Below are 15,323 nucleotides of genomic sequence, written 5' to 3' on the forward strand. Positions count from 1 at the left end.
TAGTACAGAGGGTTCTCATATACCCTTCTCCAACGTCTCCTTAACATCTTAATGTAACCAGGTACATTTGTCAACACTAAAAATTAGCACTGGTTCCATGGTATTAACTAAAATCACAGGCTTTATTCGGATTTCCCCGATTTTTCATTCCAGGTTCAAATCCAAAGTACCACATCCCATTTAGATCTTTTACATTTACTTATTTACTTACTTATTTGTTTGTTTACCTACTTACTTATGAGATTGACTATCTTCTCAGCCAACTCTATAACGCTTCTCCTATGCAACCTGAGTGCTCGCATTTTATCCTCCTTCCCTTTCTGGGTACCGTTTCCACGTTACACTGGTGTCGGTCACGGATGTGGTTGTGACAAAAGAGAAAAGGAAGAAGAAAACCCATATGTGCCTCAGAGCTTGAGGGTGTGAGTCCAGGTGTCACTCTGCAGTGCCCTTGGGAGCTGCGATGCCACCAGCCCATGTGTTGGCTTGAGGGTGCCCTCTGGGCAGGCCGAGGTGGCAGAAGTCACTCACATTCCGGGATCCCTCTCCCTTGCCCCCTCAGGTCTCCAATAGCGCGGGCTCCATGTCGGTGTCGCTTGTGGCTGATGAGAACCCCTTCGCCCAGGGGGCCTTGAGGTCAGAGGACTGCTTCATCCTGGACCATGGCAAAGATGGGAAAATCTTTGTCTGGAAAGGTACTGGGGACGGGGGAAGGGCTCTGACAGGACCTTGGGCAGGGGGCCTGCAGCCTTGCAGCTCTCCTCTCGGGAGGGAAGGTGGAGTGTGTATTCCAGGTACCCTGAGGCAGTGGCATGCTCCTGAGTGGAAATCAGCACTCCTGAGCTAAAAGCCCTGGCTTTGCAATTGACTGGCTGTGTGATCTTGGGTCACTTTACTTATCTGTCTGGGTCTCAGAGTTCCTATTTGGGCTAAAACCAGTGTTTCCCAAATGTTTTAATAATACCAGTTTTTGGAGAGGCTAATTGGCATCACATAAACAAAATATGTAAAAAAATATATAGCTTTGTGGTCAAGCACGTTTATGGGCAACACTGGGTTAAATTATGTTGGTAGGTTTGTTTACTGGAGGACTTATAATAGCCTTTAAGTCGCTAATATATGTTGGGGTTTTTTGGAAAGGTGATCTGGTTTCTGTTTGGAAAACCCTGTGCTGGGGTCCACGGAACTCTCTGTGGACTGTCTTGGCTACTTACTGTGGGGGCTGCTGGGAAACGTTGGCCCAGGTGTTTCTGAGTGGATGCGTGGGCATCCTCCTCACATGCTCTACTATTAGTCCAGCAGAAGAGGACAGAGGGGAGGGAGGCAGTGGGTGCACAGAGAAATGGTAGAGACGGCGAGAGACAGACGGAGCACTTGTGGCTATCACTGTTACCATCTTGGCCCCTCAGCCTTGGCGATAAGAAGGCTGGGGTCTGAAGGCCAGGAGCTGTCCAAGCACGGGGAGGCTCTCAGGGTCTGGACAAATTTCAGGCTGTCAGATGGGAGGAGTCCCCCACTATGGACAGATGGCCTAGGGGCGAGCAGGGAGCGTGTGGTGTGTAGGCTTCAGAGTCGGTGGGGCAGACACAGCTTTCCCACGTGCTGAGTGGCCTTGTTCAAGTCATTTAACCTCTGTGAGACACTGGTTTCCTTTTATGGAAATGGGGACAGGATAATAATGATCTTTGTCACATAGTGTCAGTATGTGGATTAAACGAAATGATCTATGTATTATTCCTAGCACAAAACACATGCTCAGTAAATTGTCCACAACAGTTGCTGCGGTTGCTGTCATCAGCCAGGACCCCCAGCTAAGGGCTCTAGGAATGGTCAGCTCTGGTGGTGGGGGGAGTGGTCTCTGGCCTTGGCTGTCCGTAGTCTAAGAAGAATAAGCAGGGGAGGGGTTGGCTGCTACTTTCTCTGGACCGTTGAGCATCAGGGCACAGCAGTAACCCCAGGGTCCCCCTCCTCCATCTGCCAATAGGCAGGCAGGCCAACACGGAGGAGAGGAAGGCTGCGCTCAGAACGGCCTCCGACTTCATCTCCAAGATGAGCTACCCCAAGCAGACCCAGGTGAGTCTGGAGCCAGGTAGGAGAGTGAGAGTGGGCCCGGCTGGGGTGGGGTGGGCGTCCTACCCCGGTGTGCACGTAGCTGGCTCAGGCCCCCCTGAGGACCCCTGCTGGGCGGTACCTGTCCTGAGGGGGACCTGAGCCCAGCCACATCCTGCTCTTCCCTCCTCTTCCAGGTGTCTATCCTTCCCGAGGGTGGCGAGACCCCACTGTTCAAGCAGTTCTTCAAGAGCTGGCGGGACCCAGACCAGACGGACGGCCCCGGCTTGCCCTACCTCTCCAGCCACATCGCCAATGTGGAGCGGGTGCCCTTCGACGCTGCCACCCTGCACACCTCCACTGCCATGGCCGCCCAGCACGGCATGGATGACGACGGCACAGGCCAGAAACAGGTACCTGCGGGGCTGGGGTGGGCGTGTCCAGGCCCCCGCTTCGCTCCGTCCCTGGCCCCTCTGGCCCATGCATGGCCACATGGCCTCCTGCTGCCCTGAGGACTTTTTTCTATGAAGTTTTGACCACAGTTCTGGTGAATGAGGTTCTTTTGTCTTCATTTTTACCACCGACATACTCTGAACACCTGCCAGGCCCTGTACCAAGCGGTTCAGAACCCACCCTGCCTGTGAGGAGTGCCTGGTCTGGGAGGGGAGGGGACCATAGCCACAGCTGATTGCTCAGACCTGTGTGGTCAGCGAAAGATGGGAGGTAAGCACAGGGATTATGGGGACAGAGGAAGGACAGTGGAGGGTGAGAGTAGGGTGGTTGGGGTAGCCTTCACAGAGATGGGGACACTTTGGTTGGGCCTCAGAATATGAGTAGGAGTTTGCTGCCAGAGAGGACGAGTGGGCCCTCCGGGCAGGACGCGGTCCCGGAAGCCTGGTGCTGAGGGCGGCCTCAAGGAGGGGCCTCGAATGGTGTGCCCAAAGCTGTGGACTTCATCCTCTAACTAGTGGGTGCTACTGAGGGTTTGGTGTTTTTTTTTTCTCTCTTGAAAAGCAGAAATGTGACAGGCTCAGTTCTGTGCTTTCACAGATCTTTGTGAAAATGGGTTAGAGGCAGGAAAATGAAGGTAGACACTCCATGAGGAGATTGTTACAATAGTTTAGGGAAGAGAAGATGACCTTGAGACCAGGAAGTTCACAGTGAGGATGGAGAAGGGTGGGGTGGGATTCGGATCTGTTTCAGGCACACTTGGATTCCATTCCACATGATAGAAATAGCAAAAGCGTTCGTTTTTATTGATTATCGTTTGTGTCGTTGGCATTATTATTCATTCATTCTGTCAGTCAGTCATTCATTACTTGAGTGGGAGGGGAGGAAGCAGTGGAAATGTTCAGGGCAGGGCAGTGTGGAAAGAGCCCTGGCAGCCTGGCTGTGTGACCTTGGGTGAGGTACTTAACTTCTTTGAGCCTCACTTTCCTCACCTGTAAAATGGGGTTTAATTCCACTCCATCACCTTCAAAATTTTTCAAGGTCCAGAGATTCTGGGAGTCTGAGGGCTCAATGTCTCTGCAGCACCACCAGGTGGCTGCACGGCCTCATGACCACCTGGGAAAATCGTGTCACCATAGCTCTGCAAAGAGATCTGCCAGCAGGAGTCATTCTGGGGTCACCTTGCGATGGCCCTGCTTCTGCAGGTGATCTATAAAGTCCACACAATTCAATAATGATACAGATAATGGTAATATTAGTAATAACAATAATAATTCTAATAATAAGAGTTAGCTGCCACCTATAGAGCTATCACCCTGTGCTAGACTTTCATGAATAAACTCATTTGATCCTCACAACAACGTTTCGAGATAGGTACTCTTGCTATTTCCATTTTTCAGATGAGGAAACTGAGGTTCAAAGAGTTTAAGCAAGTTGTCCTAGGTCACACAACCTCTAAGGGGGTGGCGGCTGATTTGGTTCCAGGTCACCTGTTGATTTGTGCTCACAGCCCTCACTGTGTTATGCTTGCTAAGCGCACAATCTCTATACTGCACGCAGCTACCAGTCCCCGTGCTGATTCCTCCGAGAAGGAAGCAGGGGGTGGGGCGGGAGTTCGGTGTAAGGATCCTTAGCAGGGTACCTGGGTTTGAATCCCAGTGGCTCTGTGATTTGGCCAAATTATTTGGCTTTAGTCTAAGCTCAGGTGGAGCAACTTACGAAACTCTTGTCCCATTGTGGAACCACAAGGTGGTTTCCAAGCTGGCCCGAGTTGGGGGGTGGGGGTGCCATACCCTGTTAAGCCCAGCTTTGCTCTGGCAGATCTGGAGAATTGAAGGCTCCGACAAAGTGCCGGTGGACCCCTCCACGTATGGGCAGTTCTACGGTGGGGACAGCTACATCATCCTGTACAACTACCGTCATGGCAGCCGCCAGGGACAGATCATCTACAACTGGTGAGGAGCTTGGGCCTTGTGCTGTGGGGCGGAGCGTGGGGGGCACTGCCCTGAACCTGGGCATGGCAACGAGTGTGGGAGTAAACAGGATGTCTGTGGATGTGTGGGCTTGAGGTGGGGCAACGCTCTGCTGGGAAAGGCTCTCACGGAGCAGCACCACTTGTCTTATTTCTAAAAGGACTTATTGTTTTAAAGAAATTCTATTGGGGAACAGTGTGTTTGTTCTTCCAGGACTCATCAGCTCCAAGTCAAGTAGCTGTTTCAATCTAGTTGTGGAGGGCGCAGCTCCTTGGCCCGTGTGGGAATTGAACCGGCAACCCTGGGGTTATGAGCCTGCACTCTCACCACCTGAGCTAACCAGCCGCCCCTTAAAAGAACTTTTAAACTATTCTTATAAACCATCACATGGCCATTGTAGGAGATGTGAATAGGGATGGGGAAGGGAGGAACAAACAAGCAGAAAACCTCTCCCGCAGTTCTGTCCTAAGTACTGAGCACACACGTATTTATCCTCCTGCCTGTTTTCTAATTAAAACTTATTTTTGATTCTTTAAAAATAGATCATGCATTTATGTAATTAAAAAACAAATACAGGATAAAAAGGTATCTGTTGAGAAATCTTGTTCTCACCCCACCCCTCTACCAACCCCCGAACCCTTTGTGGGTAATTGCTTTTATTAGTTTCTTGTCTATCCATGCAGTAATTCTTCATGCAAACATAAGCAAATATGACCCAAGATTCCTAGATTCCTAGTTCTGTCCCTTCCTTACACAATAGATAGCCTGCTTTGTGTGTCCTGCACTTTACTTTTCTCCTTTATCCTTCCTGGAGATCAATTGTGTCAGCACACAGAGCCTCCTTACTCTCTTATTTATTTATTTATTTTTTATTTTTTATAGTTGCATAATAGTCCACAGTATGGCTGAACTGTAGTTTGTTTAACAGATTCCCTGCTGGCACAGTCTTGGACTGGTTCCAGTTGTTGGCTATTACAAGCATCTCTGAGATTAGAAACCTTAAACAAATGTCATGTTGAATGCATAGAGCAATGTCTGTAGAGTAAGTTCCCAGAAGTTGGATCGCTGGGTCAAAGAGTACAGGCCCTGGTCATTTGGATGGATAGCGCCCGGTTTCCCTAGATAAGGTTTGTAGCATTTTTTGCAGCAACGAGTGAGTGCGTTTGCTTCCTAGCAGCCTCACCAGTGGATTGTCTTATCCAACTTTTGTATGTTTTTCAACCTTATAGTTTATGAAATGGTATCTTAGTACATTTTTCATTTGTATTTCTCTTACTCTGCAATCTCAAACTTTTTGATGATTGACTGTTGGATTTCTTCTTTTTGAAAGTTTTTATTTTGAAACAACTTTAGACTTCTTGAAAAGTTGCAGAATAGTACAGACAGTCCCCATATAACCATTACACAGTTGCCTCTACGTTCGCATCGAACTGAACTATATTACGATTATCGAAACCAGGAAATTGATATCGATACCATATTGTTTACTAATCTATAGACCTTACTTGAGTTTCGCCAGTTTTCCCACTGATATCCTTTTCCTGGTTTGGGATCTAACCCAGGATCCCGCATGCCATTTAGTCATCGCATCTCCTTAGTGGCATCTAATCATCATGTCTGATCTAATCTGGGACAGTTCCTCAGTCTTTCTTAATTAGCTGCATCAGCCCATTGATTTGTCACATTTTGTTTGCTTATATCAGATAACATGTTGGTTATGGGAATTTAGACAGTCTGGGGAAAGGTGGACAGAAAGCCACCCCCCTCCCAAACCTCCCCCCTCAGGGCTGTCACCACTGGCCTTTTGGGGACCGTCCATGCAGACCTCTCCGCATGTACCCACGTGAGGCTAAACTGACTGATGTCTTTTCCAGCCAGTGCCCTCATGTCGCACTTGCTCCTTTCTGGCCTGCCTTTCCACCCTGGGGAGTGTCCCGGCCACGTTTCTGCATCTTGGGCTTGAATCTCAGAGCCCCTTGTCTCGTGGCTACCTAGCCTGGGGTGAGCCAGGTGGGTCCCCACGGGGCACATTTAGGGGAAGGAAGGCCCCTGGTTGTGCTCGGTTCTCTATAAGAAGGCCTGCGGCTGAGCTGGGGTGTGGCATGGTGGTTTGACTTCTGGCTGTGGTTGCTCTTCAGAGAATCCCTTGCCTTCTCTGTATGTCAGCTTCGATACCTGTAAACCTGTAATCTGGAGATTTGTGCGTTTCTCAGGCCCAGGGCAAAGGAGAGAATGGGGACTGTGTGAACCCCAGTGCTGAGTATCACTTCCTTTTCCAGGCAGGGCGCCCAGTCCACCCAGGATGAGGTTGCTGCTTCTGCCATCCTGACCGCCCAGCTGGATGAGGAGTTGGGAGGTAGCCCTGTCCAGGTGAGTCCCTCCCGCTGCCCCCTCTGGGGGCATACCCCTCTGCATACCCTGGGCCTTGTCCATCTGTCCACTCACCCATCTGTCCATCCATCCATCCAACAAACATTTATGAGGGCTCCCCTGTGCCTGGCACTGTGACTGCAGCCACAAACACACAGACCCGCCCCCGCCCCGATGGGGTTTACAGTCAAGGGGGAGAAAGACGTTCAACAGACATGCGCTCAAATGGGTGCATACATAACCACACACTGGCGATCAGGTCACACATTGCGACGTGTGCAGTGAGTCAAAATGATAAGACGCTGTGGGAGAGAAGCCAGAGAGGCAGCAGGCGGAACGGTTCAGAGCGTGGGCATGGAGGCAGCCTGCTCGGTTTAAATCCCGTCTCACGTGTGGGCGACCTTGGGCAAGTCACTTAGCCTCTGTGCCTCTGCGTTCTCAGACTGGGGATAACAGCACCTATCTGACAGGAGTGTTGTGCAGATGAAGACTTAACATTTGTAAAGCACTTAGAGCTGTACCTGGCCCCTAATAGGCTCCTTCTATGTGCCTGTTGTGTATAAGGACATAGATCCCTGGTAGGATCTATAATAATTGGATTGGAAAAGCCCTCTTTCCCCCAAGGAAAGGACTTTTCAGCTGGGGCCTAACAGATGAGTAGGGGTTGTCCAGGCAAAGAGGGAAGGAAAGCACATGCCAGGCAGAGGGAAGAGTATATGCAAAGGCCCTGAGGTGGGAGGGAGCACTGGGTGTTAGAGCAAGGGGGAGAGTGCCATGATAGGAGCCTGGAGAGGTGCCCAGAGGGGCCAGACCATGCAGAAGCCATGGTGGGGATGTTCACCTTGATCCTGAGGGCAAGGGGATGTTGCTAAAGGATAAATCTGACACGAGTGGATTTATAAGTCTCAAAGGTCATTCCGGCTATAGCGTAGGGCCCCGGAGGGCAGCAGAGCTAGGTTGGAAAGTTGAGAGGGAAGAAGACAACAGCTTTCCTTCCTCTGTCCTGCCCTTGGGGTGGGAGGGGCTCTAGATTCAGATCCAAGGTTGGGGCCCTGAACTTTGTGACAGTGGTGTCCTTTGGATGCCAGGTACTGAGTGGAATGATTGCTGCCTTAGGTCATTTGACCCCGACAATAGCCTTGGGAGGAGCATTCTTGGCTCTATTTTATAGAGGAAGAACCTGAGAGGTTGAGGCACGTGCCCGAATTCTCACCATCAGGGTGGCACTGGGATCTGAACTCTAGCCCAGCAGTGGTGGGTCATGCTGGGAATTGACCACAGTACCCCCAAACACACATGTGACATTTTCTTCTATTAGGTTGGTGCGAAAGTAATTGCTGTTTTTACCAAAACAGCAATTACTTTCACACAAACAAAAACAGCAATTACTTTCGCACCCACCTATTACATTTAGTGTTCGGGCCACAGCTGGGGTCTGGGTGTGAACACAGGCAGAAGCAGATGTGATATATCTTAGCACAGACCTTTTTGCCGTGCTCCCTCCCACCACCAGGCCCCACAGCAGCCTGCCTCTGGGGTGCACTGGCTGTGTGGGAGGGGACTCTGCAGATCTGGGGCTCCCTTCTCACCACTCCGCTGGCTCTCGTGCCTGGAGCCGATGTCACCATCCTGGGAGCCTGTCCATGCATAATCCCTGTGCTTCCATTTAAGGGAATATTTGCAAACATGGGCTGTCCTGGTTCTTGGACTAGACTCAGTGTCGGCAAGGCAGGTCCTCTTGGGAAGGGAGAGCAGCTGAGGCAGTACCCAGGGGAAGGCAGGCAATAGCGGCATCACCAGCCTTCCTGGAACTCCCCTGTCCCTGCCCAGCCCCTGGTCCTGTAGGGGCGCGCTCCACACCACCCCCAGACACAAGTGTGACAGCCTTGTTTGGGGTGGGTCTGGGCCGTGGTGGCCGGGGAGGGGTGTGAGCCTGGTGCCACACAGAAGGACCTGTGCCCCCTGCCCCTCTTCCCTGACTTGCTCTGCTGTCTCCCTGCCAGAGCCGTGTTGTCCAAGGCAAGGAGCCTGCCCACCTCATGAGCCTGTTTGGCGGGAAGCCCATGATCGTCTATAAGGGCGGCACCTCCCGCGAGGGCGGCCAGACGGCCCCCGCCAGTACCCGCCTCTTCCAGGTCCGGGCCAGCAGCTCTGGAGCCACCCGAGCCGTTGAGGTAACTTAACACCCAGGCACTGGACCCCAGGAGGACGTGGCCTCCGTGAAACCTCCCCGGCTTGACGGGCAGATCTCTGCACATAGGATTGGGTGGGATTGGGCGAAGGGTTAAGAAGCAGTTTTTTGTACCTTCCTCCCCGGGCAGCAGGATTGTATGCCTTACACTTCTCCTTGTTACAAGGATGCCCAGTGCCCCTTGCACATCTTCCATAATGGGCAGCTCACTACTCACAGGTAGTCCATTCTCCACAGTCTGGACACAATTCCTGATTATATTCCAATTGGCTACTTTCCCTTTTATGGTGGAAGGTGCAGACCTGAACATACTCCCACAGGACAGCCTGAGCAGCCAGAGGAGAATGGGACTATCACCTCCTTTATTCTGGGCACTCAACTTCTGTTAATGCAACCCAGAATTCTGGAATCACCTTGGCGAGCCACAGGGCATTAGGGACTCATGGAAGTCAACTAAGCCCCTCAAGTGTCCAAAGTCTGTGCCCTTGGCTGGGTTAGGGTGTGCTTCTCCAAGTCCCCACCTAAGCTTGTCCTGCTGTAGTGTTTCCTGGGCTGTGAGAAGGGGGCTGAAGGCTCTTGGTCTGGTTTCCGATTAATTGAGCGCTGTCCTCCCAGATACTCCCTAAGGCTGGTGCACTGAACTCCAACGATGCCTTTGTCTTGAAAACCCCCTCGGCCGCCTACCTATGGGTAGGTACAGGAGCCAGCGAGGCGGAGAAAACCGGGGCCCAGGAGCTGCTCAGGGTGCTGCGGGCCCAGCCTGTGCAGGTGGCAGAAGGCAGTGAGCCAGGTAGGGGCGAGGGTCAGAAGGGCCTGCTGCTCTTTGGGGATAAGTGGCATGTACCCCTCCTTCCTTCTGCTTGAGGGGGGCGGGGGGCTCTATCCTCATCCGTTCTCAATGCCTGTCCCCTCATGTGTGTTACATAAACATCAGTTGGGTGAAAATGAGGGCTATGGTGAGTGAGAGGGAGGCCTCCAGGAGTTAGAGAAAGGAGAGCTCAGTGTGGGCTGGGGCAGTCAGGGAAGGCTGCTGGAGGAGGCGGTCATTTGCTGGGAAGCCTTGAAAAACTGTAGGCAGGCGTGACAGCCTCGCAGGGACAGCAGTCTCTCCTAATCTTTAGAATCTCCATGCACGAAAGTGCCGCAGGCCTCCTCTGTTTCCAGAAGAGAGGTCAGGAACATCTTCCTTAGGCCAGCTCTCCATCTTCCAGCTCTTACTGTTAAGCCCACTCTCTCCTGCTTGATGCTTAACAGACCTGGAGAAGAGTAGCTCGGTCTAGAGCAGCACTGTCCATTGGAACCTTCTGAGAGGATGGACATGTTCTTTATCTGCCAGGTCCAATTTGGTGGCCACTAGTCAATGTGTGGCTAATGAGCACTTGAAATGTGACGTGGGAATCAGTTAGAATGAGGAAATGAATTTTTAATTGTATTTAATTTTAATGAATTTAAATGTAAGTAGTCTCAGGCATAGTGGAAAGAATAAGGGGATTGAAGTCTGACAAGATTTGCATCCTGGCTTTACCATTTACTAGCTGTGTGATATTGAGTGAGTTGCTTAACTTCTCTGAGCCCCATTCGCCTCATTTGTTGAGTGGGGATAATTATCCCCATCCCGCCGTGCTGTCGTCAGTCTCAAGCCAGAAGTAGTCCTGGCTGTGTGTCGAGTGCCAAGTCTGCCCTCTCTGGGCTCTATTTCATCACCTTCAAATCTCTCAGGGCCCTTCCTTCTTTGGCCCCCTGGGATTTTAAGATGGAGGGTGGAGATCGAGAGCAGTTGTTTGCTCTGAGTCAGGGTTTGTCCCAGCATCTGATGAGAAGTGCTAGGGAGGCAGTGGTGTCCCTTGGTAACTGGTGTGGCCTCCCCTCACAGACAGCTTCTGGGAGGCCCTGGGTGGGAAGGCCGCGTACCGCACGTCCCCAAGGCTGAAGGACAAGAAGATGGATGCCCACCCTCCTCGTCTCTTCGCCTGCACCAACAAGATCGGACGTTTTGTGGTGAGCCCCTGCTTTCCCCTGGGGAGGTGTGTTCTAAGGAGGGGGGACCATGGCAGCAGGGGCAGGGAGAAACAGACCTGAGGACACACAGCACCGTGGAAGGAGCCCGCTGCAGGCCGGAGCCAGCTCTGCAGCTCCCTGGGGGGGAGCTACCCTGGGAGCAAGAGGGTGGCGGGCTGCTGCGCTTTCATTAAGCTCTTGCGTTCCTTCCCAGATCGAAGAGGTCCCTGGAGAGCTCATGCAGGAAGACCTGGCCACTGACGATGTCATGCTCCTGGACACCTGGGACCAGGTGAGTGAAGGACAGCAAGTGAAGGCTCTCTGGCCTGAAGGTGGGGGAGGACCTAGACTTCCAGCTCTGAGGTGGTTGACAGAAGGACTTAAAGAGGCAGTGGCAGCTGTTGCCGGGAAAGTCCATGCTGCTTGCCGCTCCTCCTTTCTGAGCCTCCGTTTCCGCATCTGCAGAATGGGAGTGATGGTAGCTACCTGGCATAACCCAACAAGACGAGATGCAGATTAAACTACCTTGCAAACTGTAAAACACCCGATCAATGCAGATCAGATGAGCAGCATTCTCTCCCGGGCCTTTGGGGGAGTGTGAACTCTTGCTTTAAATCTGTTGGTAAAGAAAGTTGAACCTAACAGCGTGTCATATGCAGGATAACTGTCCAGGGCCACCCGGAGGTTCTGACGTGCATCTCCTGTTTTCGAGGGCTCTGGGCTCTCTCTGCTTCATCATAGGGAAGGCCATCGTGTGAGGACTTGGCAGGGGAAAATGCCATGCATGTATTCAGCCAACATTGGCTGAGTACCTGCTTTGAGGCAGACACTGTTCTAGATGCTGGAGACGGATCAGTAAATAAAGAAGGCATTTCCCTGACCCCACAGGGCTTACATTCTCATGGGGGTGGCAGTCAGTAACCCCGGCCATCAATTTGGCTTCTCCCAGCGTTGTCAGGGTTCTAGATAGCAGCCACGCAGGCACGAGACTCCCATCTACCCTCAGGGCTGCTGCTTGGGATCCCCAGTTGGGAGATCAGCACCAAAATGCTTGCCGCTTGAGCCACTCAGCTAGTGTCACTAACGGCTGCCCTGGCTACTGAATCTGTTTGTTCATCTGTTTATTCATTCACTCCGCCAACATTTATGAAGTGTCTTCCAGGCAAAATGCTGCAGTGCTGGGCACCCTCTGATGAGCAAAGTAGACACCATACCTGCCATGGGGGAGAGCCATGTAGTAGGGAACACATTTGTAAATGGCAGCAATGACATGGCATTTTATTGTCTAATACTGTTTTATCAATGATAGGTGCCCTTTAAAATATTTTAGAGAAACATAAAAATAGACGATACATAAAAATCAGCTGAGTAGGGTTTTTTGGTGTAAGAAAACATGTAATAAGACTCAAAAAGGTGGCAGTGGTGGTGAATTGCTTTGATTCCAAGCTTTCATTAGCTCAGACACACAGCGACGGGCACATAGCAGACTCTCAGTGCATATTTGTTGGTTGAATAAACCCGTGAGCATACGTTTGGCCACTCCCTGTTGAACAAGTAAATACCCATAAAGGGATAATTCATGAACTTCTAGAAAGGGGTCTCAAACTCAAGGCACGTGACTGGCGGTGTCAGTGAGTGAAGCAGGCTGGGATCGGGAGACATGAAGGAAGGGTGGAGTCTGAGGCAAACTGTCTCGAGGGGAAGCCGCTGCTTAGCTTCATCCCCGTAAAGGTAAATAAAGGCTCATGGTGGCCAGATCCTCCAGGTTTTCAAGGGAACTTGGAAATCTAGAAGTAATGTAATGAGCTGGCAACAAAATTTGCCTAAGAGGACTTTGCAGATCAACCAAGGGTGGCGAGTGGGCACTCCTAGGTCACTCGTTTGCATCGTCTGTTCCAAATCCTTCGAGTCATCATCTATGGGCTCTGCCCGGCCCATGGAACCTCCCCACTCCTCCTCCGGTAGTGCGATTTGTCAGCACCCCTCATGCTCTTTTTATTTCACATCTCATCTCCAGGTCTTTGTCTGGGTCGGGAAGGATTCTCAAGAAGAGGAGAAGACGGAAGCCTTGACGTCTGGTGAGGGCCCAAGTCTGCCTGTGGGTCTGTCATGTGGTGGGCTGGGAGCAGCTTCCTGTGTGAGTGTAGGAGTTCCTGAAGTGGGGCGGAGATGTCCTCATTTATTGTCAGCCCCTCGCGAGCCCCACTCAAGCACGTGAAAGAACAGCTCAGTCCCTTCAGGGAGCCTTAGGTCATGCCAGGGAAAGGAATGAACAGATGGAAACTTCTTCAAGTTCCCAGAATGCCCAAGGACTGAACGCGTCAGGGTTGAGTTGTTGGCAGGCAGGTCCCTGGGAGCTGAATGGATATGATTTGGGACCCGGGAACCCCAAAGCTGGCTCTTTAATATCATCTAATAGAGAAAAATGATATGAGCTTTGTGAGACAGGAGGTTAAACAGTGACCCCTGTCCCTTCTCGTGTCGCTGGGCAGGGTCGTGGGGGAGTCATGTGTGCCATGGCTGTTAGGGGTCAGTGGTGTCCAGTGCAGAGTCTGGGCACTAGGGCAGCAGGACCAAACCCCATCTAAGGCAACTCCCGCTGTGCACTGCCCCTCCCTGGTGAGGAAGGCACTAAGGATTCCTGGGTTTCTTTCTCCTGCGTGTGTGTCTGCAGCTAAGCGGTATATCGAGACGGACCCAGCTAATCGCGATAGGAGGACCCCCATCACCGTGGTGAAGCAAGGCTTTGAGCCTCCCTCCTTTGTGGGCTGGTTCCTCGGCTGGGATGACAACTACTGGTCTGTGGACCCCTTGGACAGGGCCATAGCTCAGTTGGCTGTCTGAGGAAAGGCAGGCCCCACCCCTGTCACTGGTCAGTGCCTTCTAGAACTATCCATCCCTCAAAGAGACCTTATAGCAGGGCCACTCTAGTGTGCGTGCGTGCGTGCGTGCGTGCGTGCGTGCGTGCGTGCGTGTGTGTGTGTGTGTGTGTGTGTTACAGTAGCCAATAACAGCCCTGCAAAAATTCAGGGTCCTATCAAAATGGTCTCAAGTGTCTGTGCTTTTGGAAATTGAATTCAATAAAAGCTTTTTTGGAGTGTGTTAGCCTGCTGTGGCTCTGTATGTCCTGGTCATTATTCTGAGACTGTCCCAGGAGGGGCCTCACATGGACCAGTGAATCAGCGAAGGAGCTTCATTCACCTTGTGTGTGGATCCCAGTCCTTCGAGAAGCAGGTGCCAAGAGGAGATGAAGTGTGCACAGACTGTACTTCCTGTGTGAAAGGAAATTGGGAGGGAACCAGGGAAGGCTGGGGAGCCATCAGACCGATCTGCAAGTCTGACCCCAAGTAATGGAGAGGGAGAAAAAGGTGGGTACAAGCATCCTACACAGCCGAGCAGTCCAGGGAGTTTCAGCAGAGCTTCTGGAGGGTTTATGAGCCAAAGTAAAAAAAAAAAAAAAAAAGGTTTTCAGAGCTTTTTCATCATCCCAAACAGAAACTCTGTATTTTTTTTTTCCCCCCCCCCCCCCCCCGCATTCCCCCAGTCCCTGGTAACCTTTATTCTAATTCCTGCCTCTATGAGTCTGCCTATTCTAGGTGCCTTGTGTAAGTGGAATCATATAGTTTTTGTCCTCGTTATCTGGCTTATTTCACTTAACATAATATTTTGAAGTGTCATACATTTTGTAGCATTTAGAAAAATTTCATTCCTTCTCGTGGCTGAGTAATATTCCATTGACTGTATATGGGTAATCCTCCACTTTCCAAAAAGCTCGTGTTAGGCCACTTCGCTTTTACGAAAGACCTACATTCGTGTGGTAACAGCTTTTAGGTAAAGCAAAAATCCTCGGATTTCCTTTGATTAGTGAAAACAGGCTAACTTAGGTCGTTTGTAAAAGCGAAGTGACATAACACCACCTTTTGGAAAGCAGAAGATACTCTTTGCTCAATGCCATTTCTGCTTACGAAAGCTTTCATAGGCACGCTCCCCTTTCGGAGAGAAGGGGAAACCTGTATACCACATTAGGTTTTTCCCCTGATCCATCAACAGACAGTCGGGGCTTTTCCACCTCTGGCTTTTGTGAATAATGCTGCTGTGAACATTGGTGTGCAACTATCTGTTCAATTCAAAGTTGTTAAGCCAAAGTCAAGTCAGTCGGCATAAGAGTTGTGTGTCTCCCCAGGGTGGTGTGTCCCATCCCCCCATTTATACTCAGTTATTGTGAGGCGTGGCCTTGGAGCACTTGTGGAATGGAATTCAAAGCCTGCAGTTGGGGCCTTTTTTTTTTTTTT

The 15,323-nt window shown here is 51.2% G+C and overlaps 1 protein-coding gene across 1 annotated transcript in view; it reads left to right on the forward strand.

Moving 5' to 3' along the window:
* The window catches only part of GSN (gelsolin), a 31,977-nt gene extending 17,841 nt beyond the window's left edge, over positions 1–14,136 (forward strand). The window contains exons 6-16 of the mRNA XM_019648239.1: positions 563–695; positions 1,985–2,073; positions 2,247–2,462; positions 4,321–4,454; positions 6,752–6,842; positions 8,846–9,016; positions 9,649–9,823; positions 10,907–11,031; positions 11,246–11,323; positions 13,049–13,109; positions 13,706–14,136. Of these exons, the coding sequence (XP_019503784.1) occupies positions 563–695; positions 1,985–2,073; positions 2,247–2,462; positions 4,321–4,454; positions 6,752–6,842; positions 8,846–9,016; positions 9,649–9,823; positions 10,907–11,031; positions 11,246–11,323; positions 13,049–13,109; positions 13,706–13,875 (1,443 nt within the window). The 3' untranslated portion in view covers positions 13,876–14,136. The remainder of the gene's footprint in view (positions 1–562; positions 696–1,984; positions 2,074–2,246; positions 2,463–4,320; positions 4,455–6,751; positions 6,843–8,845; positions 9,017–9,648; positions 9,824–10,906; positions 11,032–11,245; positions 11,324–13,048; positions 13,110–13,705) is intronic.
* Positions 14,137–15,323: the final 1,187 nt, after the last annotated feature.

The sequence above is a fragment of the Hipposideros armiger genome, unplaced genomic scaffold, assembly GCF_001890085.2.
Source record: "Hipposideros armiger isolate ML-2016 unplaced genomic scaffold, ASM189008v1 scaffold_123, whole genome shotgun sequence".
Classification (NCBI taxonomy): Eukaryota; Metazoa; Chordata; class Mammalia; order Chiroptera; family Hipposideridae; genus Hipposideros; species Hipposideros armiger.